The sequence below is a fragment of the Capra hircus genome, chromosome 3 (assembly GCF_001704415.2).
Source record: "Capra hircus breed San Clemente chromosome 3, ASM170441v1, whole genome shotgun sequence".
In the NCBI taxonomy this organism is placed as follows: domain Eukaryota; kingdom Metazoa; phylum Chordata; class Mammalia; order Artiodactyla; family Bovidae; genus Capra; species Capra hircus.
In genome coordinates this window covers 40,868,523-40,895,824 of record NC_030810.1, presented here as the reverse complement: position 1 = coordinate 40,895,824, position 27,302 = coordinate 40,868,523, and the positions used below count along the sequence as shown (strand labels likewise).

The window sequence follows — 27,302 nt, the reverse complement described above, 5'->3', positions numbered from 1 at the left end:
TAGTTCTGTCAGTGATGGATGGACTGCTGCCAGTGGACGCACATCTGTGAGGCTCTAGTCACTGTAAATAAAAGAATCTGCCATTGTTTCCAGAGCAGCTCAGCCCCTCTGCCAACAGAATACCCTTTGAGTACCCTCCAAGTTTCTATAAATTCCAGGTTTCAGGTTGTGATGTAATCATCTGATTTCCAACCATTTAAGTGCTTGACTGGGTTTTAAGAGGAAAGAGTGATCTAAATATTTTTATAAATCACTGCTAACATCAAAAACATCAGTGCTTTCTTATGTTCAAAGCCCCTGGGAGATCTCAAAAGATTTCTGAAGGAACGCTGTCAGTGTAACCACTTCTAAAAGTTAGTTTAATGAAGTAAAAAAAAAAAAAACTTCATCAAGGAAGCTGTTGATCTCTCTTCCAAAGGTACCTAGGCAAGGTAAGATCTGACAAGCATGAAGGTGTTTGCCCCAGCATCACTGAAGACTGTCCAAAAATAAGCCATTGATTCTCCATGATGGGCTGGGATGGGCAACACTGACAATGAGCTTCTGACTCCCCTTTGGTAACAAACTCTAAAGTATACAAGGCTCTGAATGGAAGGGGAGTTTGGAGGAGAATGGACACATAGATGTGTATGGCTGAGTCCCTTTTCTGCCTACCTAAAATTATCCCAACATTGTTAATCAGCTACACTCCAATACAAAATAAAAAGTTACAAAATATATATAAAGTATACAAAGCTCAAACATATTACTTTATTTCTTGCCTCTTTTCCATTTCCCCACTCAGGGCATTTGCCTTTACTATTCCTTCCACTAGGAAGCTCTTCCTGGCTGTTTGCGTGGTTGATTCCTTCTCATTCTCCAGGAGATCCTACTACAAATGCTACCCATTCAGAAAGGTGTCCTCTCCCATCAGTTCTAAAGCAGCCCCTATCACTAGCCCACAAGTCACCAAATATTTGTGATTCTGAAATATCCAGGTTACAAATGCCCTCCTCCTGTTGTCTACATATGCTGATTTGGGGGTGGAAAAGAAGTTTAACCACAGACACATGGATTCCTCACGGAGTGCCCCATTGTTAATATGTGCACATATAACCCACCTGCAATACTGTTAAGAGGAAACAAGTAAATGATAAAAGGCAAGACTATCCCCAATAAAGACCTAGAAACATCTGTGTTAAATCAGAGCCTACAATCTCTAACCAAGCACAACAAAGCTAGCAAACTGAGGCTTGGTACCAGGTCCTAAGATACACTGAGAGACTCCAGAACATAAGGAAGCAGGGTTCATGCCCACCAAAGCAATGAACATGAGGAAGTGGACAAAGTCAGAGTTCCTGCTTGGCATCAGACCCACAGGGAGCCAAATCCCAACTCTCCCACATGTCATAAGCTCTGTGATACATCTGTGCATCTGTTTCCTCAGGCAAGAGAAAATATCCTAAGGAGCACTGATGATGGCAAGGCGGCACACAAGGACAACAGCTTGTGCCAATGTGGTGACCAAATATTTCTCTGTGACCCAAGCTCATACTCAGCCAGCAAGATGTAGAACCTGTCCTGTCAACTTGGGGCTCCTAACCAACTTACAACAGCTCTTTCTGCTCAGGTTATAATTAGGAATGTCTGACTATTACGAGGAACACAAGAGAACTTCATAAAGTGTTAATGAGCATCCTTGATTTGTCTGCCATCAGAGTGAAGGGACAATGACTTCAGGCCACCAGCAAACTAAGATAAACAGGTGGCAGTTTCATTACGTGTGACCTTAGGAAAGTGACTTCATCTCTCTGGAAATTTTGATCTGTGATTGAGGATTAATAACAGTATTTGCCTCCTAGAAATCTTCTCAACATTAAATAATACAATTAATATTAAATATTTAAAACCTGCATGGCAGATAAATACTAAGTTGCAAACAATGACAGCTATTTATACTAGTGTGACCTTCTCATCAAGGATTCTGAACTTGTCTTTCATGAAATTCTGAAATTTCTCTTGTCCACACTAGGAGGTCCTGCTTTGCCATGTTTCCTAGAAATGGAACTTCAAAGCCTGGGAAGACAGTCGCTATAGAATACCAACCTGGGACTTTTTTTTTTTGGAGCTGAAATACAAAGAGGAATGTGACAGAGACTGCTGTTTGTCACACTAATATCAGTTATCCCCTTCTGCCTTGGGAATACTTTTTATCTGGTCACATGGCCTCCCAGGAAAAAAGATTACATTCCCAGGCTCCCCTTCAGCAAGTTGTGACCATGTGACTAAGTTCTGACCAATGAGATGTGAGTGGCAGTGAGTGCAGTTTCTAGGGTATGTCTTAGAGAGAAGAGGTACGCTGGAAAACAACAGTGTTAGTTGGTCTTCTTAGGCAATGAGGAAGAGGGCAAAACCCTAGAAGCATAAAGCAGCCAGATAGAAGGGGCCTGAGACCCTAGTTATTCCAAAGAGTAAAGCTATCATTGCAGATCAGGCTTTATATGAGCAAGTGATAAGCTTCTATCTATTGAAGCCATAGTTATAATGGCCTCTGTTACCTGCACCCAAACCTATACTCCCACAAATATTGTAGACAATGTGAAGAAAGGAATAAAGGAGGCAGAACGTGATGGAGGCTTATAACATGCCCTGCCACATAGCAGGCTGTCATATTTACTTGCAGAACTAAACACCTTCTCCAGAACCCCAGGCAATCAAATCAAATTTGGAATATTGAGATCAGTTCCAAAAACAAGAGGGACAGTGGCCAGCTGAAAAGTGTTCATGGGAGAATGACTAGGGCAACGGAAGGCTGAAAGAATCTGTCTCACAAGGAAAGACTATAAGAGATAGAAGAGAAAAAGTAAACCAGAGCATTAGGATTAGGCTTCAAGCAACTTGAGAGTAGGAGTTGAGCAGGGCTCCACTCTTGCAGAGAGGGTGGTTAATTCCACAAGTAAATATTAGAGCCTACTATGTGCCAGGGGCAGGTTGTAACACTCCATCACACTCTGCCTTAACTGCCTTAACACACTGTACTAAAAGAGAATGATACATATCAAGCATGTAGCACAATGCTAGACTCATAGATGTTTATAGAGCTCATCAATATCATATTAACTGTAGATACGGAGAAGAAAAGAGAAAAGTTCCTCCTTTTGTGAGGAGCTTAGAAGATGAGAGTTATTTATCCTGGTAACAGCATCAGCAGGTAGAAGCCTGGAATTTGTGGACTGGGCAAGTGGTTGCACAGCCAAAATAAACTAGGGCTTGCTGTATAAATGCTGCAAAGTGCAGCAGGATCAAACATCACTGAAAGGGTAGGAGAGGAAGGAGAGCTGGCAGATAGAGTCTCATCAGAAACTGGGGAAGGACTCTTATCCAGACATCATGTACTTATCCAACATTTACTGATTATCTATGAGCAATTATAATGTGAGAAAAGTGCTCCAATGAGGATAATACAGAGAATAATCAGGGCACAGAGAAGAAGCATCTGACCCAGAGTTAGAGGGTCAGATGAGGGTTTCCAGAGAAAATGAGAGATAACCTAAGACTTACACTTCTGAGGCAAAGGTGTCTAGAGTGAAGGGTGGGGAGAGAGCTCAAGCTCATAATGTGTGTGAAGGAGGCCAGAGGATCATAAACCTCTTCACCATCCCTCTAAGATTGCTGCATGCTGAGTAACCAATCAGATGGCCAAGTCACTTCCAATCCTAAAGTTCTATAATGAAGAAGCAAAATTAAATAAATTTCCCTACACATCAGAGCTGACTACATTTTTAAAAGAATAGTGGTGGGTGTGGATATGATTATAAAAGGACAACATGAGGGCTTCTGGTGGTATGTTGTAACTGTTCAGTATCTTGACTGTGGTGGTTGATTCACAAACCCACTTCGGTGACAAACAGTATAGAACTTATACCCCCCCCCATACACACACACACACACACACACACACACACACACACACACACACACACACACACACACACAATGTACAGATAATGCCAGGAAATTATGTCAGTATCTTGGCTGTGATAAAATACTACAGTATTGCAAAATATTGGGAGAAATAGGCAAAGTTTACAAAGATCTCTCTCTACTGTTTCTTACAACTGCATGTGAATCTATAATTACTCAAATGAAAATTTAGCTACAAAATTAGCTACAGAAAAAGAATATAGTTATATAAAATTATAGTTATGAAATGCAAATTCATTGTTAAAACTATAGCAAAACCCTTAAAAATGATATGTTAAAATTACTAGTACCCTGCTATCCAAATATCCTTTTATAATATTTAAATCTAGTTCCTTCATTTTTAGCCTATTACATAAACTTATAATGATATTTCTGTGTGTATATAATATATATTTGTGTTTTTATATAGTTTAATTCAGAATATAGTTTTACTTATTCCATGAATTTTATATTTTAAAGATCTTCTCATTACATTAAAATTCTTTGAACAATTATTTTAATGGCTATTTAGAAATACCATATAGTCACATCATAACAATCTGAACCAATCTTCTTAATGGAACATTTTAAGTAGCTTTACATTTTTTTCTATTATAAGTAATTCTGCAATAAATTAAGTCTAACTGGTTGCCAACATTACTGAGATGAAGGAGAGCCAGCACCTGAATACTGAAATATTAGAGTCAGAAAAGATCTTAGAAATTATGTGCCCAAACAATCCCCCTGAAACAAACATATACCCACATACAAATCATTTCATAGTTATGGAAATTATGTGCCTATAAGTAAGGACAATGCACAATTTCAACAGCTATCCTTTTTTAAAAAAAGCATGAGCAGCCAACCTTGCTCCAAGTCATTTTTGACCTTGTAGAAATAAGTAGAAAAATCATAAATGAAGAAAACTATAGAGAAAAAAATGCTTAAGATTAAAATATTCTAGATATGGCTCATATTCTCATTCTCTATGACACAGGGGAAGGAATTTAAGTATTTTAATTCTGTTTCTTCATCCATTAATATAAACTCCTTCTAGCAAGTCCTCAATAAATATCTGCCATGTAAGCGAATGACTGAACTTACTGATGCATATAGTTACTCAACACTCACTATTCCTCAAATACTCCATATTCTTCTACCTTTCCAGGCAGCTCCTATGCGGAATGTCTTCCTCAGCTCCTCACCAACACTTCAGAGCCGGCACTATGGTCCCTCCTCAGAAAAGCCTTCATCAACCCCGCTAACTTACTTTGTGCCCATATTCTTTACCTCATACTTTGTTATAGATACACAGACCTCTGTCCACAGTGATGTAAAGGAGCAACTTGAGGGTCAAGCTGTTTCTTTTTCAAGTTTGAGTAGGGCTTTGCCAGAAGTGTTGACATAAAACAGGCTCATCACATCTCCTACCTTGGTCATAGCTACTGGATGAGAGGCACACAGGTAACACCTATTAAGCCAGCTGGATCCTCTCCTTCTGAAACTTAGGATTTGGGATTCAGAGACAGACGATCAGCAAAGACTGAATGCTTGAATCAGCAACACGTACACTGGGAACTCTGGGGAAGCCATACACACAGAGAAGATGAGAAATCTGATCTACAGAGAGAATGAAGGGAAAGCAAAGGCACAAAAGGAAGCAAAACAAGAACCACGAGGCACTAGACAGGGTGGCTGCCAGAAATCTCTCAGCTCTGGAGTTCCAGGCACAAATGAAGCAGGGCTCCACTCTGACCCTGGGACCCAGAAGGTAGCCTGTGACTTTATAACAACTCCCTTCCCTTTGGTTTTAATTACCTGCAACCAAAGATAATTCAGTAAGACATGGAATCTTCACTAAAGACTCTAATAATGATTTTTCCTCCTTCCCTTTATCATCTCTGAAAATATTTTCTTCCTCTGAAAATATTCTTTCCAACTTGATCTGAAACATTCAAAGTCTACCCATCCTTCAAGACCAGCCCTAAGTACAACCTAACCAGAGAAGTCTGTCTCTGCCTTCTCTTAATCCCCTCCTAAAGCACTGTTGCTAGGCTTGGCACATGCACATCACAGTGATGCCTGTACTTGCCTTATCCCCTCGTTAAGTCACTTCCTCTCTCCAGGTCTCAGTTTCCTCACTCTTCAAAGGAGTGGGCTAGATGAGCTTAGTGGTTGTCAAACTGAATTCTACTCAGCCCCAGGTTCTTCAGTTATGCTCAAGAAACCACTTCTGGGCAGGAGAGGCAAGTGGTCCCAAGGAAGCAGTGTGCCAGCCTCCCATCCTTACTTGAACCAGAGTTGCTCTGTTCTCGTGTATTTTATATAGTAGGATTCTGGGTAAGGCTTTATTTAAAAAGGAACATCAGTTCAGTTCAGTCACTCAGTCTTGTCCGACTCTTTGCAACCCCATGAACTGCAGCACGCCAGGCCTCCCTATCTATCGCCAACTCCCGGAGTTCACCCAAACTCATGTCCATCGAGTCGGTGATGCCATCCAGCCATCTCATCCTCTGTCGTCCCCTTTTCCTCCTGCCCCCAATCCCTCCCAGAATCAGGGTCTTTTCCAATGAGTCAACTCTTTGCATGAGGTGGCCAAAGTATTGGAGTTTCAGCTTTAGCATCAGTCCTTCCAATGAACACCCAGGACTGATCTCCTTTAGAATGGACTGATTGGATCTCCTTGCAGTCCAAGGGACTCTCAAGAGTCTTCTCCAACATCACAGTTCAAAAGCATCAATTCTTCGGCGCTCACCTTTCTTCACAGTCCAACTCTCACATCCATACATGATCACTGGAAAAACCATAGCCTTGACTAGACGGACCTTTGTTGGCAAAGTAATGTCTCTGCTTTTTAACACGTTATCTAGGTTGGTCATAACTTTCCTTCCAAGGAGGAATATAGTGCTAATAAAATTTGAAAAGCCTAAACATAACCCATAGGGCTCCAAAATTCTAATAATAGTGAAAGAAAAAGAAAATGTTGAGTTAGACACTGTTCTACACATCCTATGTTTGTCAACATTTTGACCACAATAGTCAAGTGAGGTCTATATTATTCACTCACTCCATCCAAAAATGATAACCAGAGCCATATAAATTACAAGTGGCAGAGGCAGGATTTGAGCCCAGAACACAATCCAGACCCAGACCTGAGTTCTGAACCACAATACTGTCTTCTATGCTCCCCCAGGGCAGACACTGTGACTTCTGTTCCTTTCTTTCTTTGATTTCACACCAGTTACTTGGCTGGTAGTCATTTAATGGTGTTTGCTGAATGAATAAATGCTTGAATGAACAAAGGAAGTCTCTCGTGGATTCCATGGAAACTGAGACACAAACTTGAGCTTTCTAGGACTTCAGCTGCCTCTAGGTAATGTGTATGTGTGTGTTAAATAGCTCAGTCATGTCTCTCTTTGTGACCTCATGGACCGTAGATCACCAAGCTCCTCTGTCCATTGGATTCTTCAGGCAAGACTATTCGAGTGTTTGGACTGCCATTCCCTTCTCCAGGAGATCTTCCCAACCCAGGGATTGAATCCAAGTCTCCTACATCGCAGGTGGATTCTTTACCATCTGAGGCAACAGGGACAGCCCTCCAGGTAATAACCCTAGCCGAAGAGAACCATTTTATAACTTAGGCCTTTCCCACAACATCTTCCTGAAAAGCAAAGGACCCTTTTGCAGCCAGGAAGAAATTCCTTTCAGGTACAGCTTCATCTGTAGCCTAGCACTGATCAGTTTGATAAATCCATGAATGCATACCTCACCACATTCACCAACTTTAACTCATAAACAAATATATTCATCCCATTAATATCAGAGCTTCTCAGCTTTCAAACTATTGACATTTTGGGTCAGATAATTCTTCATTGTGTAAAGCTGTCTGGTGCATTGTAAGATGTTAAGCAGTATCCTGGCCTCTATCCACTTGATGCCAGGAACAACCCCTCCCCCAGAATGCGACAACCAAAAATGTCTCCAAACATTGCCAAGTGTCAGGGGCAGGGGCAGTGGGACACAGATTCACTGAGAACCAGATTTACATGAACTCGCTTCGATAGCAACACAGGAAAAAAATAAACAAAAATAAGCATTGACTAATCATGATTAGAACTTAAATAGTAGATCCCTTTCATCCTTGGAAAGTTCCTGGGTTTCATCCTTCACTCTGAAGATTTTCCTTAAACTAGGCTGTCCTGAGCACCGGATAATGTATCAAGCCTGCTGATAGCCTTGTCTGAGAGTTCTGCTGATAACCCCACATATTTATAAGTACTACATGCTAACCACACATTGGCTTTAAAAAAAAATGCTCAGAACATTGTAAAATGAAAAAACTCAAGATAATAAAACATTCCCAACATGGACTCACTTAACTTAAACCTCTTAATGTAGCCAATACTTAGCAAACATCTACTATCAGGCTGGAAATGCACTAGGCACTTTATATACGGTATGCCATTTGGCTTTCCTAACAATTGGATGAGAAAAGCACTGTCTGCAGTCCCAAAGATAGTCAGTGATTTCAAAACTTGACTCTAGAACAACCACTAGCCCCAACATCAGGGCTCTCTCCACTGATGCACTGGAGTATGTACAAGAAAACCAGAAGCCACAATTGATGGAGAGCCAGGAGGGTAACTTGTCATTCATATCTTCACATAAGAGACAAAAGGACAAATTCAAAAATGCTAACAATGGCCATCCATGGAAAATAAACTTGCCAGCTATTCTCTGTGTGTGTCTGTGTGCATGCACTTTTCTGCATTTTCTAAACTGTTTTGCCCTGAATATGTTATCTGGGCTTCCCTGGTAGCTCAGCTGGTAAAGAAGCCACCCACAATGAAGGAGACCCTAGCTCAATTCCTGGGTCAGAAAGATCCCCTGGAGAAAGGATAGGCTACCCACTCCAGTATTCTTGGGCTTCCCTGGTGGCTCAGACAGTAAAGAATCCTCCTGCAAAGGGGAGACCTGGGTTTGACCCCTGGATTGGGAAGATCCCTTAGAGGAGGGCATGGCAACCCACTCCAATATTCTGGCCTGGAGAACCCCATGGACAGAGGGGCCTGGCGAGCTATAGTACATGGGGTCAGAAAAGAAGGAGACGTGGCTGCACGACTAAGCACAGCGCCGCACAGAATGTATTACCTACAAAATAAAATAGTAATCACATCCCATTTCAAAAAACAAAAATAACTTATGGAAGCATCAAGATGCAATTCTAGTTTTAAACAAACAACTATCACTTTTTCTCATTTATGAGACTGTCAAAAATTAAGATGTTTGATAATACTTAGACTTGACAAGGATGTGGGGGGAAAAGCAATCACACACATTGTTGGTAGAAATCTAAGTTGGTACAAGGTTCTTAGAAAGCACTCTGGCAAGATCTACCATAATGTGAAACGAATATGCTCTTTCTGCTGGTATTGCCATTTCAAAGAATTTATCCCCTAAGTATACCACACGTACACAAAAATATATTCAAAGATATTTACTACCTATCACTTGAGGAACTTGAACAGTGGTATTCAAAGCAGTCATTACAGAAAATGAGTTACATCTCTAAGCATGAATGTCGAAAGTTATTCAAGACATAGTATTAAGTAAAAATCAAGTTTCATAACAGCAGGAATAGGATTCCAGAATATACAGGTGTACATTGTATATGAATGTGTGTATATGTGTGTGTGGGTATGTAGGAATCTGCATGTGTTTATGTGGTTGTATACACACTTGCATATGCTTGAATCTTCTATAAGCATATGCAGGAAATTATTAAATATTCATTATACCTGGAAAGTAAGACTACAAGCTGAAAGAAAATGGACTTTTGTTTTCATTTTTCTACCGCTCTCTGAATTGTATCACTGCTATACACAAGAACAGGGGCTTTTATTTTGGTTTGGTTTTGAAGAGACAAGAAGCACAGCTCTCATGCAAAGGCTTGAAAACAAAGCAACATATGAAATAGAACTGTCTTCTGTTACGACTGCAAATGCTCACAAAACAAAACAGTGTGAAAGCCTGCCAGGCTCTGTGTGCCAGTGAGAGGCATAATGGAGACAGTTCTCTCCTGGCACACTGAGAGACAAAGCCAGCCTCCTACCATGGGAGGGGATTTAATGGCTGGATTTTAAGACCAAAAATTAAAATGAAATCCTGCTATATACTTTTTTGAGGCAACCTAAGCCAATTTACCTAACAGCTAAAATCCAATTTTTCCTCTTTTCTCCCTCCAGCTTGTCTCCAGCCTGTCTAGGATGTAAAGTAGCTGATACATCTTGGCCCTCACAGCCCTCCCCCTATGCAATCTCGGTCACACTCCGATATGTCAGAAGACCTGGACCCTGCTGCTGGCTTGGCTGTGTATCAGCTCACTGAACTTAGCGGAGCTCCTCATCTCTAAAACATTCTATAAATGCCACCTACTCCAGTGGATAATTATAAATTATAAATATAAAAATAAATATGAGAAGGTATTTTTAAAAAACATGTGGTCAACACTAGGATGCTGTGAACATGTCACTTGAACCTGGAAAAGAAAAAAAGGCTGGCTATTAATGTTGAACAGATAGTTACTGACCTCACCTATGGTGAATAGCTGGACTTACAATCCGGAACACCTGTGAAGCCACCTGAAATTCTTTCTCAACCCAAGCAGACAGTTTCTCAGAAACACAACTCAGACTTCATTCTCCCCCCCGGCTCCCTAAGTACCAGTCACACCACCACTCCTCTCTGCAGAGCTTTCCCCCCTTCCACGTCTTTCGCATTTGCTATATGCTGTACTGAAAGCTCTTTATCCAGCTCTCCTTTTTTTTTTTTTTCTTTTTTTGGCCACGTCACGCGGCATGTGGGATCTCAGTTCCCCACCCACAGACTGAACCCACATTCCCTACATTGGAAACAGAGGGTCTTAACCACTAGACTGCCAGGGAAGTCCCAGTTCTTATTTTTTTCCTGTTTGCTTCTGTTTCTTCAGGTGTCAGCTCAAATGTCATCTCCTCAGAAAGGCGTTCCTGGTCATGCTCTGTAAGACAGGCCTCCACCACCCGAAGTTATCTCTTCTCACTCTGGTCCTTCCACGGCATTTGACACACTATATAATCCTTTCTCTTTGCTTACTGGATGGTGGTATGACTTCTGCAATATAATATAAGCTTATAAGCGTCGAGGTCTTAGCTGTCTCATCCTATGCCTAGAATAGTGCCAGCACATAGCAGGCAGTCTGGAGACACTGGTGGATTGAATAAATGAAGGGTTATTCACAGCATGGTGCTTTCATCTACATGCCACTGTGCCTGCGAAACAGGAAGGGTCAGTATGACCTTTCTCACTTGGATTACCTGCCCAAGGTCACAGCTTGTAAATGACAGAGTCAGAGCATAAATCTGGGGTTTCTGCGTCATAACTCCCTAATACCCCCACTGCTCAACAGCACCGACAAACTGAACTTGAAAATAATGAAAACAGAGCAATTTATCTCGGCTTCAGCATCAGGGGAAGGGAAGAGAAAGATCTGCTTTCCTGAAGGACTGAAGCAGGAGAGAGAGGGAGGGGGAAACGGCAAGGTATGATCTTGTACTCCCTCATTGCGAATTAGTAAGTAAAATTCTTTCCTTCATCTGAATGAAATAAAGTTACCTTTGGGATGGAGGCTTATGAAACCTCTCATCACTAAGTCACAGCATGGAATACTCTGCTAATTGAAATAGCAAATGAAATTTTAGGTAGGTCAGATGCAATTACCCAAACTGGAAAGTGACACCACTGTTCACACCTATTGGACAACATGCAGCAGGCTGGATCTAAGTCTCACACACACACACCCCAAAACTACAGCCATCCACACACTTCCTATGGCATGGGGTTCCAAGTCTCCTGACCTTGCTGACTCACTGGCTGGGAAGAAGGGAGCAGATGCAGACAGTAAAGGGGACAGGAGAGAGAATGGAACAGAAGAGTAGCAGAGGCAAAGGAGGAAAGAGGGAGAAGGAGTTGAAGATGGAAGGAAAGGAGAATGAGAAAGAAAGAAGCAAAAAGAGGGAAGGAGGACTGCAGAGGAGGAGAGGGGAGGAGAAACGGGGGGTTCTGTCCTGCGAGAACTCGTGCTGCAACGCTCAAGTGGCCCAGTGCTGGTACACGGCAGGCCTGGAGAACTACTAGGGTCAGGTGTTTTTTCAGGCCCTTGTCTATTTCCATAGAAACCAAGAGCTCCTGCTGCAGTAACATCTTCCAAGCTTCTCTGGTATCTGAACTTTCTTCCTGGGCCTCCATCACACAGCAATGAACCAGAGTCAAGGGCTCTGCCGGTGAGAAGGGGCATAAGGGCAGGCTAGCTACCCTACACCATCCTGGCCTCCAGCCTGGGTCCTGGACTCTGCCCAGTGGCATAGAGCTACAGTTCTAGCATTTCTAATGAGTACCTTACTCCTCCTCCAGGTAAACATGGGTTCTGCTCCTGCCTCCTGTCCTCTCCCCTCCACAGCACTCCCCTGGAGATCTGCAGAGCCCAATGGGCAGCCTACCGAAATGCTGAGAGCCTGGTGAAAGCCTGTGCCAAGCTGACCGTAGATTCAGCCCTTCCACAAGCATACCCATGGGGCATCTACAGCAGAGAAAACCAGTTGATCATATTTGCCACTTTTGCCCAAGACCAGAAGTACTACCTCTTCGCCTCCTGCCATCTAAGCTAATCCTCTCTAGTGTTCCTTCCCCCCTCCTACGCCTCCAACCCCACATCTAATCAGCTGTCCATTTTTTTTCTTTTTTTTTTAAATTTGGCTCCATCAGGTCTTAGTTACAGCAGGTAGGATCTTTCATTCCAGCACATGGACTTTCCTAGTTGTGGCACTCAGGCTTAGCTACTCCACGGCATGTGGGATTTAGTTCCCCAACCAGAGATCAAACCTGAGTCCCTTGCATTGCAAGGCAAATTCTTAACCACAGGGACCACCAGGAAAGTCCCTGTCCATTTTTCTGTGTAATACTGTTGGGAGTGGCCTCTTCCTTCCAGTCTCATTGGCACAGCCCTGACTTGGGCCTTAGCTATTTCTCAGGTCATCAACTGAACTGCCCCGTAACTGTTCTCCCAGTCCTCCAGGTGTATGCTCCCTCTCAGTGAACCCCCTCCCTCCTTACTAAATCAGGAATTCCTGGAGCCTAGGAACCAGTGCTTTCAACCAGCACTCCAGGAACATCTGAGGCAGCCAGGACACAGGTAGGAACCATAGACGGACTTCACCCTGTACACAGCTGCAAATTCTCCCAGCTTCCACACATTACACTCCTCTCTGGAGCTGCAGGAGACACTGTGGGCCCTTTGCCTTCCTGCACCCACTCCTCCATTTTTAAAAAAGTTTATGTATTTCTTAACTGCACTGATACCAAGATGAACTGCTTACTTATATACTCATTTATTTTATGCTAGGTTCTTAAAAGAAATTGAAACCAAGATATTTTTATGGGCCTTCAAATTATTGTAGTCTCCAGGCACAATGCCTGTTGGATAAGTCAGGCTTGCCTTAGCCAGATTCCCAAATCTTCAGCACCCTCTCACAGCCTACAGAGTGAAGTCCAACCTCCTCAGCAGGCTCACTTGGATCTCTCTTCCAGCACCATCCACTAGAGCACCTCCCACCCACTTGGGCTTCAGCTTGCAGGTCTAAATGCAGGTCTCTCAACACACCATGCATGATGATACCACTGTGTCTTGGCCCTCAGCTCCAACCAATTTTCCTTTCCTTCTCCACCTACTGACTTCAGGCTCAAACATCACTTTCCACTGTGGCCTTTCTTAGTCCTCTGGGTTCAAATTATGGCTCCTTCTTCTGCACCCCCTTCACACTTTCTCCATCTCTTATTATACCACCTATATGCCTGGTTCCAACATGCACATCTTTCACAGCATAATATCTGTAAAATCATGAAAGGACTAACAACATATGCCAAACGAACCTGCAAGCCACCAGGTAGAGTACTCTAGTTGTAACATGCCAACAGTCATTTTCCACAAATGCCAACCCAACACTACACAGAAGATACTGGGTCATCTGATTGCTTCCATGGTGGGGTTATCTGCATTGTTAACAGCTCATACAGTTGAATTTTAATATCTATCCCCAGCACCTAAAATATTTTGCTTTGATGCATTAATGAAATAAGAAGATATCTGGATCTAGACTATAGCCTGTGACATGTCAGGTAAAGTAATTAAAGGTAATAGAGACTGCCAGATCTCTTAACATGTCATGAAATTTCCTAATTCCTTTGACTGTGAGGGACTAATTCTTATACACTGAGCTGTTCTGTCGAAAGCTTCCAAGTAGATTTTAAGAGAAATTATTTAATATATACTAACTATAATTAAGTTTTTTCCTGAGTTACAAGTTTTGCCAACAAGAAAATGTACAATCTAAACTACAGGATTCTTCAAGTCACCTCAAAATTATAGAATCTTTCCAAAAGGAGTTCAAGATGATGAATACAAGTTTTAAAAAGCAGTAAGTCACCATAAAATTTGTATATTACTATTAACACACATGGCCAAAGGTGATACCAAAAATGTGTTTAACACTAAACCTGAAAATGGCAAATATTCAAACCCTGGGATACTGATGAAGAAACATGTAGGTCTACAGAAAAAAGTTATCTAGTGTCAGTCTATTTTTTAAAATTACGTATGTTTAATATTTCTGTTTTTCTACTGAAAAAGACACCTTGAAGAATCATACAATAAATTATATTTTTTGGTCAAGAAAGTGGTCTTTTGTAAAGCTATTAATCTCCACATTAGAAAATTCTTGGGAGTCTGAGAAACGTATTAATCATCTTTCTCCCTGGTCTGGTTTCCTTGCATATGAAAAATGCTTATTATTGAACTGGTCTAGCTTTTTGCCAACAGTTTAATTTTTTTCAAGTCTGGCCTCATTTCTGTGAAAATCTAGCTGTTTGCTTATTTTTAGGTTTAGATGAGCATATTTCATTATAAATGCCCTTTTAAAAAATTCAAATCCGGTCATGCTTTCAGTCATTCAAAGAATATCTATCAAGCTCCTAATAAATGCCAAGCAGTGACAAGAGTACAAAGGTGAATAAGACACAGGCTTGTTCTGAACTTTACTAATGTCTAGAGGGACAGACAGACAAAGCAACATATCACAATTCAATGTGATGAGAGCTATGACAGGGATGTGCAAGCCACTGGAGGAGCATGGAGACTGCTTCAACTCGTGTAGCCTATCAGTTCAGTTTACTTGATCAGTCTTATCTGACTCACTGCAACCCCATGGACTGCAGCATGCCAGTCTTCCCTATCCATCACCAACTCCCGAAGCTTGCTCAAACTCATGTCCATCGACTCAGTGATACCATCCAACTATTTCATTCTCTGTCATCCCCTTCTCCTCTGTCTTTAATCTTTCCCAGCATCAGCATCTTTTCTAATGGGTCAGTTTTTTGCAACAGGTGGCCAAAGTCTTGGAACTTCAGCTTCAGCATCAGTCCTTCCAATGAATATTCAGGACTGATCTCCTCTCGGATTGACTGCTTTGATCTCCTTGTAGTCCAACGGACTCTCAAGAGTCTTTTCCAACACCACAGTTCAAAGGCATCAGTTCTTTGGTGCTCAGCTTTCTTTATGGTTCAACTCTCATATCCATACATGACTACTGGAAAAACCACAGCTTTGACTAAACGAACCATTGTTGGCAAAGTAATGTCTCTGTTTTTTAATATGCTATCTAGGTTTGTCATAGCTTTTCTACCAAGGAGTAAGTGTCTTTTAATTTCATGGCTGCAGTCACCATCTGCAGTGATTTTGGAGCCCAAGAAAATAAAGTCTGTCACTGTTTCCATTATTTCCCCAACTATTTGTCATGAAGTGATGGAACTGGATGCCATGATCTTAGTTTTCTGAATGTTGAGTTTTAAGCCAGCTTTTTCACTCTCCTCTTTTACCTTCTTCAAGAGGCTCTTTAGTTTCTCTTCACTTTCAGCCATAAGGGTGGTATCATCTGCATATCTGAGATTATTAATATTTCTCCCAGCAATCTTGATTCCAGCTTGTGCTTTATCCAGCCCAGCATTTCATATGATGTACTTTGCATATAAATTAAATAAGCAGGGTGACAATGTACAGCCTTGATGTACTCCTTTCCCAATTTGGAACCATGCAGCCTATAAGGTTTAAGAATATGGAAGCCATGTCTTGAAGAATGAGTAGAAGACAAAACAGAAAAGTAGATATCTAGATGGCTATGGGATAAGCTAGCCAAAACTGAGTGAACAGTATATGCAGAAACAGAGATGGAGGTGGGAGGCAGAGGACCTACCAGTAGAGAAAGGAAACAAAGTTCTACTGGGCTGGCTTTCTGACGTACTACAGTGGGCTTCTGATGTCCAGTTGAGAACATGCTGGACCTAATTCCCAGAGCAGTAAAGACTCATCTCCATCGACAAGATTTTGCTATTCAGTCACTCAGTCATGGCCAACTCTTCGACCCCATGGACTGAGCATGCCAGGCTTCCCTGTCCTTCACCATCTCCCATAGTTTTCTCAAACTCATGTCCATCAAGTTGGTGATGCCATCCAACCATCTTGTCCTCTGTTGTCCCCTTCTCCTCCTGCCCTCAATCTTTCCCAGCATCAGAGTCTTTTCCAATGAGTTGGCTCTTTGCATCAGGTGGCCAAAGTATTGGGGCTTCAATCGACAAGATATTGTTCCATAAATTTATGAAGCTCTACCAATTACACTCTTTTTCAGTGTTATATCAGGATTTAATAACCCTTCTCCAGTACTCCTTTTGTTCTATCTCCTTTGTTTCCAGCATTTAAAAATTCCTTATATTTAATACAAAAGGAGACATTTGTCTTGTTTCACGAGGTTCAATGTGAAAAAAAACTACACTCATTTTAGCTCTCTCAGATACTTTTATTCCTTCTTACCTCAGGAAAAGAAGCAGACAGAAACATTTAGTAATAAATTCTTCATTTCCAGTCTTATAGGCATTCCTCTATGGAATTTTACACAATATACTATGAGGAGAGCTTGTATAACCTCAGGTAACTTGCTTAAGCTCTCTGTGCCTCAGTTTAACCAATTATAAGAGGAAAATAACTATCATCCATCTTAAAGAATTCTTATGAGCGTTAAACAAGATATCATATGCACAATGCTTAGCACAATGCCTGGATTATAATTGCTAAATTGTAGCTATTTTTATCATTAAGAGTTATTAAACAATTGTATATAAGATATATGGTTACAACTTTGAATTTGTATTACAAATTATTATTATAATTTTAATCTTATATATGCATGCATTGTGGTGGTGGTGGTTTAGTTGCTAAGTCATGTCTAATTCTTGTGACCCCCTGGACTGTACCCACCAGGCTTCCCTGTCCATGGGATTTCCCAAATAAGAATAATGAAGTAGGTTGCCATCTCCTTCTCCAATATGCACACATATATACACACAATATATATTTGTTTACATAAACTTTCAATAGGGATTATCTCTGGAGCAAAGGCCTATCGGAGAGGGGAGATGGTATATTTCTACATTTTTCATTTTTGCTCCTTTATGAAATTCTTTTTTAGTCAAGGGCATGGAAAACTTTTATAATAAAAACAGATGAAAAAAATCTTTGGAAGGAGATTGGATTTATTTTGAAATGTAGAAGGCAGAAAGGCTGAGTTTTGCCTAGATAAAAGAAAGGACTCTGTACCAAGGAGAACCATCCAAACGTACTGCCTCAGGAGGCAATGAATGCTTCCTCACAGAAAGCGTACATCATAGGCTATGTGGATTCCCCTTCTAAGTCTATGAAACATAGCAGTCTCCAAGCATTTGAAATTTGACACAGATGCATCGTTAAATGGCTATCCAGAGTCACCCAAACTTTAGCCACAACTAAATAAGTTGGATGAATCAATTTTGCCTTCAACCTTCAAAACCCTTAAATGGGCAGGTATTCCTAAGTAAGTACTATCAGTACCTATATGTTGATGATATTTCAATAATGAATTACGAAGTTATCCAAGTACATATTTCATAAAGTTAAAGCCAGACTCAAATTGTGAATGCTGGGTTTAAATACTACCTAAAACAGTATTTGTTGAAAATAACTTATATTTTCAAGTCAGATTCATACAAAGCAAGAAAACATCTTAGCATTCTTCATCATCCTTATACTTCATTAAATCATTGTAGCAATTCTCATTATCCTTATACTTTTAAATCCCATTAAAATCTGGATTTTAATTGGTCTGTTTTATGACTTATCATTATGAATTTTTAAAGTAAAGCCTAATGTTGGAACATTTTTGTGGATTCTACTTTCCATGGAAGGTAAAATACACATAAGAAAATATGGAGTTTCTGAGATAATGAATTGGGATAGCTCCAATGCCATTTGGGATATGAGAGGATGATGACCTTCGAATGACCATCTTCTAGAGAATAATTTAAATGAAGAGAAAGTGAGCCAGGACAGACAGAGAGCTCTGCAGAACAAACCCAGCAAGGAGACTGCTCTGGAATCTACCTGGAGTCTGTTAACTTAGAAAGTCATTACACTTCTCTGAACATCTATCAGTCTTTCATCTAAGAACAGAGGGGAAAATCAAAGTAGACAAGATTGCTTCCATTTCAACAATGATATTACGCCTACATAGAAAGACAGCTTGGTTCAGTGGGGAAACACTTAGACCTTAGAGTCAGAAGACGTGAATCTAGCTGTCACTAACTTGCTATTTTACCTTGAGCAAGTCTCCTGCCATCTGTAAGAGTGTTTCCTCATCTCATAAATTGGAAGGGCACAGATAGCAAAAAGAAGAAAAACTGAAAAAGTATTCTTAGGCTGTTTAAAGTCTCAGACTTAAGCTCCATGATCAGAACAACTATGATTATTCTCCTTTTGTAAATGGAGAACAAGTTTAAAGCATTTCTAGGTTTTCCATCTAGTAACAATAGTGCAGAGGTTTGATCCCAAGTCTCTAGGCATGGACACATGCTGCTTACCCTATCTAACAGAATTCTGGGGAAATAAAATAAGTGTCCAAGTGTTCTATTATAAATAGCTATAAAACTGTAAGACATTATTAAGACTAAGCTTTACATTCTCTAAGGGATCTTGACATATTTTTTTCATTCTTAAACATTTTCATTAAAGCAAAAGCCCCATGAACCACCTATCCTATTCAGCATGTCAGTACAATCAGCTGAATAAATGGGCAAACTATTGCTAGTTTAGAAGTGATCCATAAGTTTAATTACATACCTTAAACAAATGGATATATTTACACTGCACAAGGCCACTCTTTGAAAATCTTAGAAGCTAGGACTATAATTAGATAAACAGGTATAGTGTCCCTAGTAAATGAAACTTCCTACCCACTACAGGAAAGCCCATTCTCAAAGACCAGTCCCTCACCCAAACAGCATTCTCCTGAAATGCATGCTGAAAAAAAGCCACAATATTCTCCTAGCCTAAAGTGGGTGGGTGGAAACCTAGCAACCTCTTCATATAGTGCTAGTTTGATCAAGTTGAACAATCAACTCCTAGCAATAGCACTTTAGAAATCACAGTATTCTTAATAAAAATGGTTTTTCATTACAATAATTTATCAAAGCAATTCATTATTTTTCTCTAAAGCTATTGAAAAAGTCTGATTTCATAATGATAGGGAGAAAAAATCCTCAAAAATCCAGAATTTAGCAGAATTTAGTAATTGTGTCCAAGTTACTGTCCCTATCGTAGGATAGCCCCCTAGAGGTCGGAGGTGTCTCATTTACTACTGCATTCCCTACAGTGCTTCCCTGGTGGCTCAAGCGATAAAGCGTCTGTTACAATGAGGGAGACCTGGGTTTGATCCCTGGGTCGGGAAGATCCCCTGGAGAAGGCAATGGCAGTCCACTCCAGTACTCTTGCCTGGAAAATCCCATGGACAGAGGAGCCTGGTAGGCTACGTCCATGGGTCACAAAGATGAGTGACTTCACTTTCACTTTCCTTTTCCCTACAGTGCTTACTTAGCACAGTGCCTAGCAGATATACAACCAGGCTCAGAAAATACATGTAGAATTTATTCTAGTAGGTAATATACTTTAAAAAACAAATTCCAATTTTAAAATGAAAATCTCTATAAAAATTAAATTACTTGGAATTTTATATTTCATTTCCTTGAAGTGAGGCTCCTCTGTACGCTTTTGGAAATGTTCATTTTCATTGCATTTATCTGTTATATGTGCATTATGTTCCAAAAGAATTATAGTAGCATCATTTAAAGTATGAATCTCTTTTTAAGATTTAAAAGAGACTCCATCCTGTCAAAAGATGGTTTGTACCTTGATATAACACAGATTTGGAAAAACATAAATAAGCATGTAAAACATCATACCAAAGCCCTTGAAACCATCAGTCCCTTAGGGATAATTTTAGCTTTAATTTAAAATTGTCCTGAGACAACATCCCATCAATACCTAATTTAACGTCAATAAGAACTTATATGGATAAAATTAGTTCTCAGCTTGGACACCTGAACACCTGTGGACAATATTTCATCACACTAATAGGATGAGGAAAATAGAAAATGGTAGCCCAAGAAGAGTCATTACACATTTAAAAGAAAAGAAGCTTTTTTTTTTTTTTTGCAAAGTGCTGGAATTAAATTCAGTTTGGTTTCATTACCTCCCAAACAACTCAACACAAATCTTTCCTCCCAGAGTTCTCAGTTGTCCAGTATTAAAGTTACCAATACAGAACAAACCAAAGAGCACCTCAATTGTAAATTATCTTTACGTACACAATCGTCCTATTTTGGCTCCTTGAAAAGGTAAGCAAACCGCTATAATAACAGCCCAGGTCAAATGTTGATATATTAAATAATTGTTCTACTATGGAAATCGCTAAAAGAGCATCTCCAAGAGAAAATCCAACTTGCTAAAACGCTTTCTAAAAGACGGCTGCAAGCCCAGATGCAAAGTTTAGAGGCATTTCCATTTTCTTTACATGTAGAGGTTCATGAAATATTAATACACTCACTGCAAAAGCATAAAGATAAACAAGATCAAAGCCAACAACAGATGAAAACATTTTCAATGTGCAAAACATATAATCTGTGCAAAAGGGCTCTAGATCCCAGGTAAAATTTGCTCAAGAAAGGTAACAGCATTAACCTTGGCGCACAGCAGAGTAGAGAAGAGGCAGAGCTTTACAGAATTGTAAATAAGATCAGCATTGCAAGAATAATAATTGGAATAAATACCTTCAGCAGGCTGCAAAAGCAATCAACACACTCGGTCCTTCACCTCTCCCCCTCATCCAGCTGGGGAGTGAAAGCCGCGGCCGCTCCCCGCCTTCTTCCCAACCGCTCCTCGCGCCACCCCCTTCCCAATCCTGTCCACCCTTACCCTCCCCTTTCCCCTTCTCTCCCCGCCCCCTAGCCGGTGTATCCAGCAGCCTAGAGAGATTAAGAGGCGCTCGCTACGGTCACCGGGCCTCCGGACTGATCTAACGTTTCCTAGCTCCCTGGACTAGAGAAATTAGAGACGCAACACCCTAGTGGTATTAGGTGCCTTCGCCTTCATCCTGTCCTCTTCCAAGCCCGGACAGGGTTGAGAGCTAGTGAACCGGGCCGCAACTGGAGGAGCCTGCAGAGTTCAGCGGGGCGCTCCCTCCCGCGGCGCTACCTGAGCTGTCCATGGTGCTGGCGCGGTCCTGAGGCTGTCGGGCGGGACTCCGCGCCGCTGCTGCCCCGGCGTTCACTCTCTGTTTGCCGCCTCCCCCGCCGCTCCCCGCACTTAGGTCCCCGTTACTGTCCACCAGCTGCAAGGATTCATAACCATCGTTGCTGGTCTTTTTCCGGTAGCTCCCGAGGAGGCTCATGAGCAAGCCCAGAGAAGAGGGGGGGAAAAATCAACCTGAGGAGACGAAGGGGGAGGTGGAAGGTGGAAAGGGCTAAAAGAGGAATTTTTTTTTAAAGAGGGGGAAAAAAATCAAGTGCCCCACATGACGCAAATAGGAGGGAAAGGGGGAGCGGCCGGAGGAGAGGAGCTTTGCGGGGCCCGGCGAAGCCACCGCCCTGGGCAGAGCGCGGCTCTGGGCGCCGGGCGCGAGGGCGCAGGGGAGGGGGGACGCGGGCGGGCAGGCGGGTGCGCGCGTCCCTGGTGCAGCCGCGGTGGAGCCGCCGGCCCTGCCGAGCTCCCGACCCGGGCCAGCCACCCTCTGTCTGGGGAGTGCCCGGAAGCAGTCCTATAGGTGTCGCCGCGTCGCCCCGTGCCGCGCGGCAGGGCAACTCCAAGCGCGCCTGGCCTGCGGGGAGGGAAGGAAAGAGAGAGTAAGGGAGAGGAGATTCTCGGGGATGGGGGTGTTGAAGGCGGAAAATGGGGCGGGGTGGGAGGGGGAAGGGACTACTACGACTAGAGAGGAGGGTGTTTTCGCGCACGTGAGGTGAAGAAAGGGGCTGGGTGTCTCTGCCTGGTAAGCTTTGGGGACGAGAGGTTCTTTTGGTAAGATCCAGACACGCCCATTTTGTATAACTTAACCTATATTTGCTGGAAGCTTCGGCGAGTCAAAGCCACCCCAACAGTTGCCCTCCGGGAGGACTGACTGTAACTCAACTGAACAGAAAAAGAACGCATGTTATGCCAGGATAGAAAGAAACAGCAGTATTTTGCACATTTCCCGGAATGGGTAAAATCCCTAAGTGAGACAGCAAAGACCTGGCTATTCTAACGCTAGGAGGCAGTTACAGCCTATTCCACCTAGGGAGGAGATGTGACTGTTTAGTAACTCTTTGTTGAACGAAAATATTGGCGGGGTGAGGAGGAGAGGGGACAAGGTTCAATCAGGTGCAGTTTCAGTTCTGACATCATTTACCTTGGGACCTGGAGAAAGGTCTGTATCACTCAGCTATCTTGAGAGCATGGGTGGGAAGAGAGCTAGATAAGGATTTTCTTCCTAGTCTCTAGCTCCTCCCCCTTTTTTCTCTCATAATGCTGAACACAAAGGGCAGTCACGAATTAACCAGAGGAGAAATTATCAAGAAGCTAATGAAGCCTAAGAGTCAGGGCTCAATTTTTGGAGAAGACCCTTTCAAGACTAATGCACCTAATTTTATATCTGTGATTTTGTTTTCTTATTCTTAAACAGGGCCTCAACATTATAGGTTTCAAGCCTAATGAAACCAAGGCTTAACTCTGTTAAGTCCCAAAATGCAATTACCAAATGCTCACTTTCACCTGAAATAAGATTGCAGAAGTAGCCCCTTCAGTTCAGGTGAAGACCAGGTGAAAATCTTGGCTTAAAATTATTTTTCCCTATTAAGATTTGGGATTCCTGAGATGTTTTCACGTCATCTGATGGACTTTCATCACCAAAACAACAAGAAAAAAGTACATGCGTGTAAAATTTGCTTAATCCCATACACAAACCTAAATTTGCCATCTCACTTTTCATGACTTTCTCTTGGTGTTATTATTTTGATATCTTTTAAGAACACAAAGTTAAACTGTAGCATCTAAGAGACTTCAGTCTAAATTATTTGGGATCCAAGGAGTTTCCTGGGAGCTCTAGCTCTGCACATGTCTACATAAAATAAATTAATTGGGTTGAAACAAATCTCCCTCTTCAAGGATTACACAAATGCAAATTCTTGTAGGAAGGGGATAAATCAGTAAAAGCCAAAAGTGTTTGCTGTCTTCTAGATCCTTCCAGTCCCTCTGGGAAAAGGTAAATTATCTGCCCAGTTGCTTTCCTAACTGCATTATCTGATGAACATGTGTTCTTACCCAAATCACAAATCACAGTTAATGCTCATTTACAGGATCAAACAATTTGAGTGGTGGCAGTTAAAACTGTAATAAAATTTAAACACAAATTTTATACTTTCAATTTTCCCAATCTGTCAGTTTGACATTACTTTAGATACTTGACTAGTACTCCCTAAAGTCTAGGAAGTAAATCTTTCCCAATAACATTTTAGATCATCTTTTTCTGCACCCTTCCTCGTCTTTTAATTTATTACTGACCCACAGGGAGAAGAAAATACTTAGTATCTGTCATGTGCCTTGACAAATTCTGGATTTATACCCTGAATTAAGAGAATTTAGAAAATACCATTTTGAAAAGTGAGAATTATTATTTTCATAAAAAAGCACTCAGTTATTTTCACTCAACTTTTCAAAGCTGCAGATATACTGCTGGAATAAATTGTAAACACATGCCTTGTATTTTGTGATATCTATTTCATCACTTTGTAAATTTAAAGAAAAACATGAATGGGATACAGGGCCCATTTTATTTTTATATTTACACTTAATTTAACATAATTACAACCAATCAGAACAGTTATTAATAAATAGCCCTACAAAATTCAGAATATAAAGAACATAATAAGGCAGGAAAATACAGTAACTAGATTAATTTACAACAGCCTAAAAGTTAGTTTAGGGCTTAAATTGGAATATACATAAATTTCATCACTAAAATTTTCTTTACTATCCTAAAGATCAAATTCACAAAGAGTTCACAAATGCATAAAGATACCACTTTTGTATTCTATAAAATAAAGCATAATTAAAGTACCATCATTATACAGTTGAATTAAGAATTAAATTAGTACCTAACACATATAGAGAAAGTTCTTAACAAATGTTCTCTATTATTGCTCTTAGTGATATGGCTTGGACACAATTCTATCCTTAGTGCTAATAGTCTAACTTCCTCTCATGATAGGAGCTCAGTAAAGGCTAAGTATTATTTTCTCCAGGACTATATTCATGGAAATTTGTCTATGTGATTTTGAATGCAGGCTTGAGCTTAAGGAAGAAAGGTGGTACTGGTAAAATCCAAGGTGAACATTTACAGTCAAACTCTGTTTTTCCAAGATGAAGACTGTTTCATAATTTATTCTATCTCAAGAATATTACACTATTCACAATAGCCAAAACATGGAAACCACCTAAATGTTCATCAGCAGATGAGTGGAGAAAGATGTAGTACATACATACAATGGAATATTACTCAGCCATAAGAAAATAACAAAACAACGCCATTTGCAGCAACATAGGGGCAACGAAAGATTATTATACTAAGTCAGAAAGGAAAAACAAATACTATACGACATCACTTGCATGTACAATCTAAAATATGGCACAAATGAACCTATCTACAAAACAAACAGACTCACAGAAGTAGAGAACAGACAGGAACGGGGGAAGGAGAGGGATGGACTGGGAGTCTGGGGTTGGCAACTGCATACTATTACTTTTAGAATGGATAAACTACAGGGTCCTAATGTATACCACAGGGAACTAGATTCAGTATCATGTGATAAGTCATAATGGAAAAGAATATAAAAAAGAATGTTTATATGTACATAATTGAGTCACTTTGCTGTACAGCAGAGACTGGCATAACACTGTAAATCAAGTATACTTCAATAAAAAATACATTTAAAAAAGAAGAAAAGAATATCACATCCCACATGGGGCAGAGCCAAAGGATTAGATGCCCTCTTTGGGAGAGAGTTCTCTTTGCCTTTTCTGTTGCTGACTTCAGTCAGTTTTATTAACTTGATGAAGATTATCCACACTGAGGAATGTTTGAGAGGCAGGCTCTATTCTTCATCATCCCCTCCATCCCCCAAATGCTCTCCTAACACAGCAGATGTCACACAACTTTTGTGTGACACAACCTATCTGGGATTATGATCTATACCAAGAACTAGAAAATCTGTTTCCAGGAACTAGAAAACATTGGTTATGACTGAGATTCTAGCACCATATTTCACAGGACTGAATCCTAGTTCCATGGACTCTTAGCTCTATAACCTTCAGCAAGTTACTTATTCTGTCTGCCTCACTTTTCTCATCTATAAAATGAGAATAATAGTGTCATCATCATAAAATTGTAGTGAGAAATAAATTAGTACATAACACATAGTAAGAGCTTAGCAAATACCATTATCAGTGTCATCAATGTATTTTTATATTTATGTCACTTTTTTCAAAAACATAACTTCCTATCTATAAAATTAAGTTAAAATAGGTCTTGCAGACTTAACAGATTTATTGTCATTATGATTTATGATAATATAAAAGCATTATGTATCATGTGAAGTGATTCTTCTGCCTTGAGTCTTTAGATAAGTTAATGCATGTCTATCCTGTTAGATTTTGGACTCCTTAAACACAAACATCCATATTTTGCTCATGTCTATACCCCCATGACACCAAAGAGAATTTCATACTCATTAGATATTAATAAAGTATCTGCTGAATTTTAAAACTAGTGAATAAATAAAAATGTCTTATTATCACCTAGCCTAGTGATTTTTTAAACTATATATTGTGGCCTACTAGTGGACTATGACGGAGAAGGCAATGGCACCCCACTCCAGTACTCTTGCCTGGAAAATCCCATGGATGGAGGAGCCTGGTGGGCTGCAGTCCATGGGGTCGCTAGGAGTCGGACGTGACTGAAGTGACTTAGCAGCAGCAGCAGCAGTGGACTATGAAATAAACTTAGCAATTCATGACTATTATTTTCATAAAAGTGAAATAGGTTGGAAAACATCAGTTTTTAGCACATGGTAAGATGTTACTTTTTTGAAATATTGTTTTGGGCTTATAGGGCAAAACCTCCGGGATCGAGACTGGTGAATTCCCAACTGTGACTGTCCTACACACTGTGATATCTGAATTCACCTGGATAATCAGACAACAAAGAATTCTAGCTAACCAAACTGTATCTGAGGGCAGAGCTTCTGCCTTCTGTTTAAAGATGTATTATGGTTTGGTTTCTGAAATAAACTTCTTCAATATTCAATTCAACTAACATAAATCAATGAACAGCACTAAAACTTTCTTTGGCAGCATGCCTCAGCTACATGACTCGATTATCTTCCTAGTGAATATGGCCTACGGATACAAACAGTGCAAGGCATTCAAACTGGGGACCAGGAGGCCACATTTAGCCCCAGATGTTTTGTTTGTCCTGTCGTTTAAAGAAAAATTCAGCTTAGATGCCTTTACAAAAGATACACAGGCTCCAGGTGGAGTGCGGCCGTTGACCACCACCTCCCAGTATATGAACCCCAGCCTGCCCAGCTCTGCCCCACTGACAGCCCTGTGGGCAGATATATTTGAGACCTGTCATGCAGCAGCACACCTGGAAGATTAACATTAAGAGGGATGCTAAGGTCACATCTTCAAGCCACAGTCCAGAATAAAAAGCAACAGACTGGGAATTCTCTTCCAACTCTGTAACTATCTGACTCTGTAATGAATCGATAGCATCAGCAACTCAATGGACATGAATTTGAGAAAACCCCGGGAGATAGTGGAGGAC

General features: G+C 40.8%; 1 protein-coding gene across 3 annotated transcripts in view; it reads right to left on the bottom strand.

Moving 5' to 3' along the window:
• Positions 1-27,302, bottom strand: part of DNAJC6 (DnaJ heat shock protein family (Hsp40) member C6) — a 170,729-nt gene that overhangs the window by 88,489 nt on the left and 54,938 nt on the right. The window contains exon 1 of one of the 3 annotated variants that reach the window (XM_005678307.2): positions 21,641-22,048. The exons of the other annotated variants lie outside the window; for them this stretch is intronic. Within the exon in view, the coding sequence (XP_005678364.1) occupies positions 21,641-21,836 (196 nt within the window). The 5' untranslated portion in view covers positions 21,837-22,048. Of the gene's footprint in view, positions 1-21,640; positions 22,049-27,302 lie in introns of those variants that run through there. 3 annotated transcript variants of the gene reach the window in all.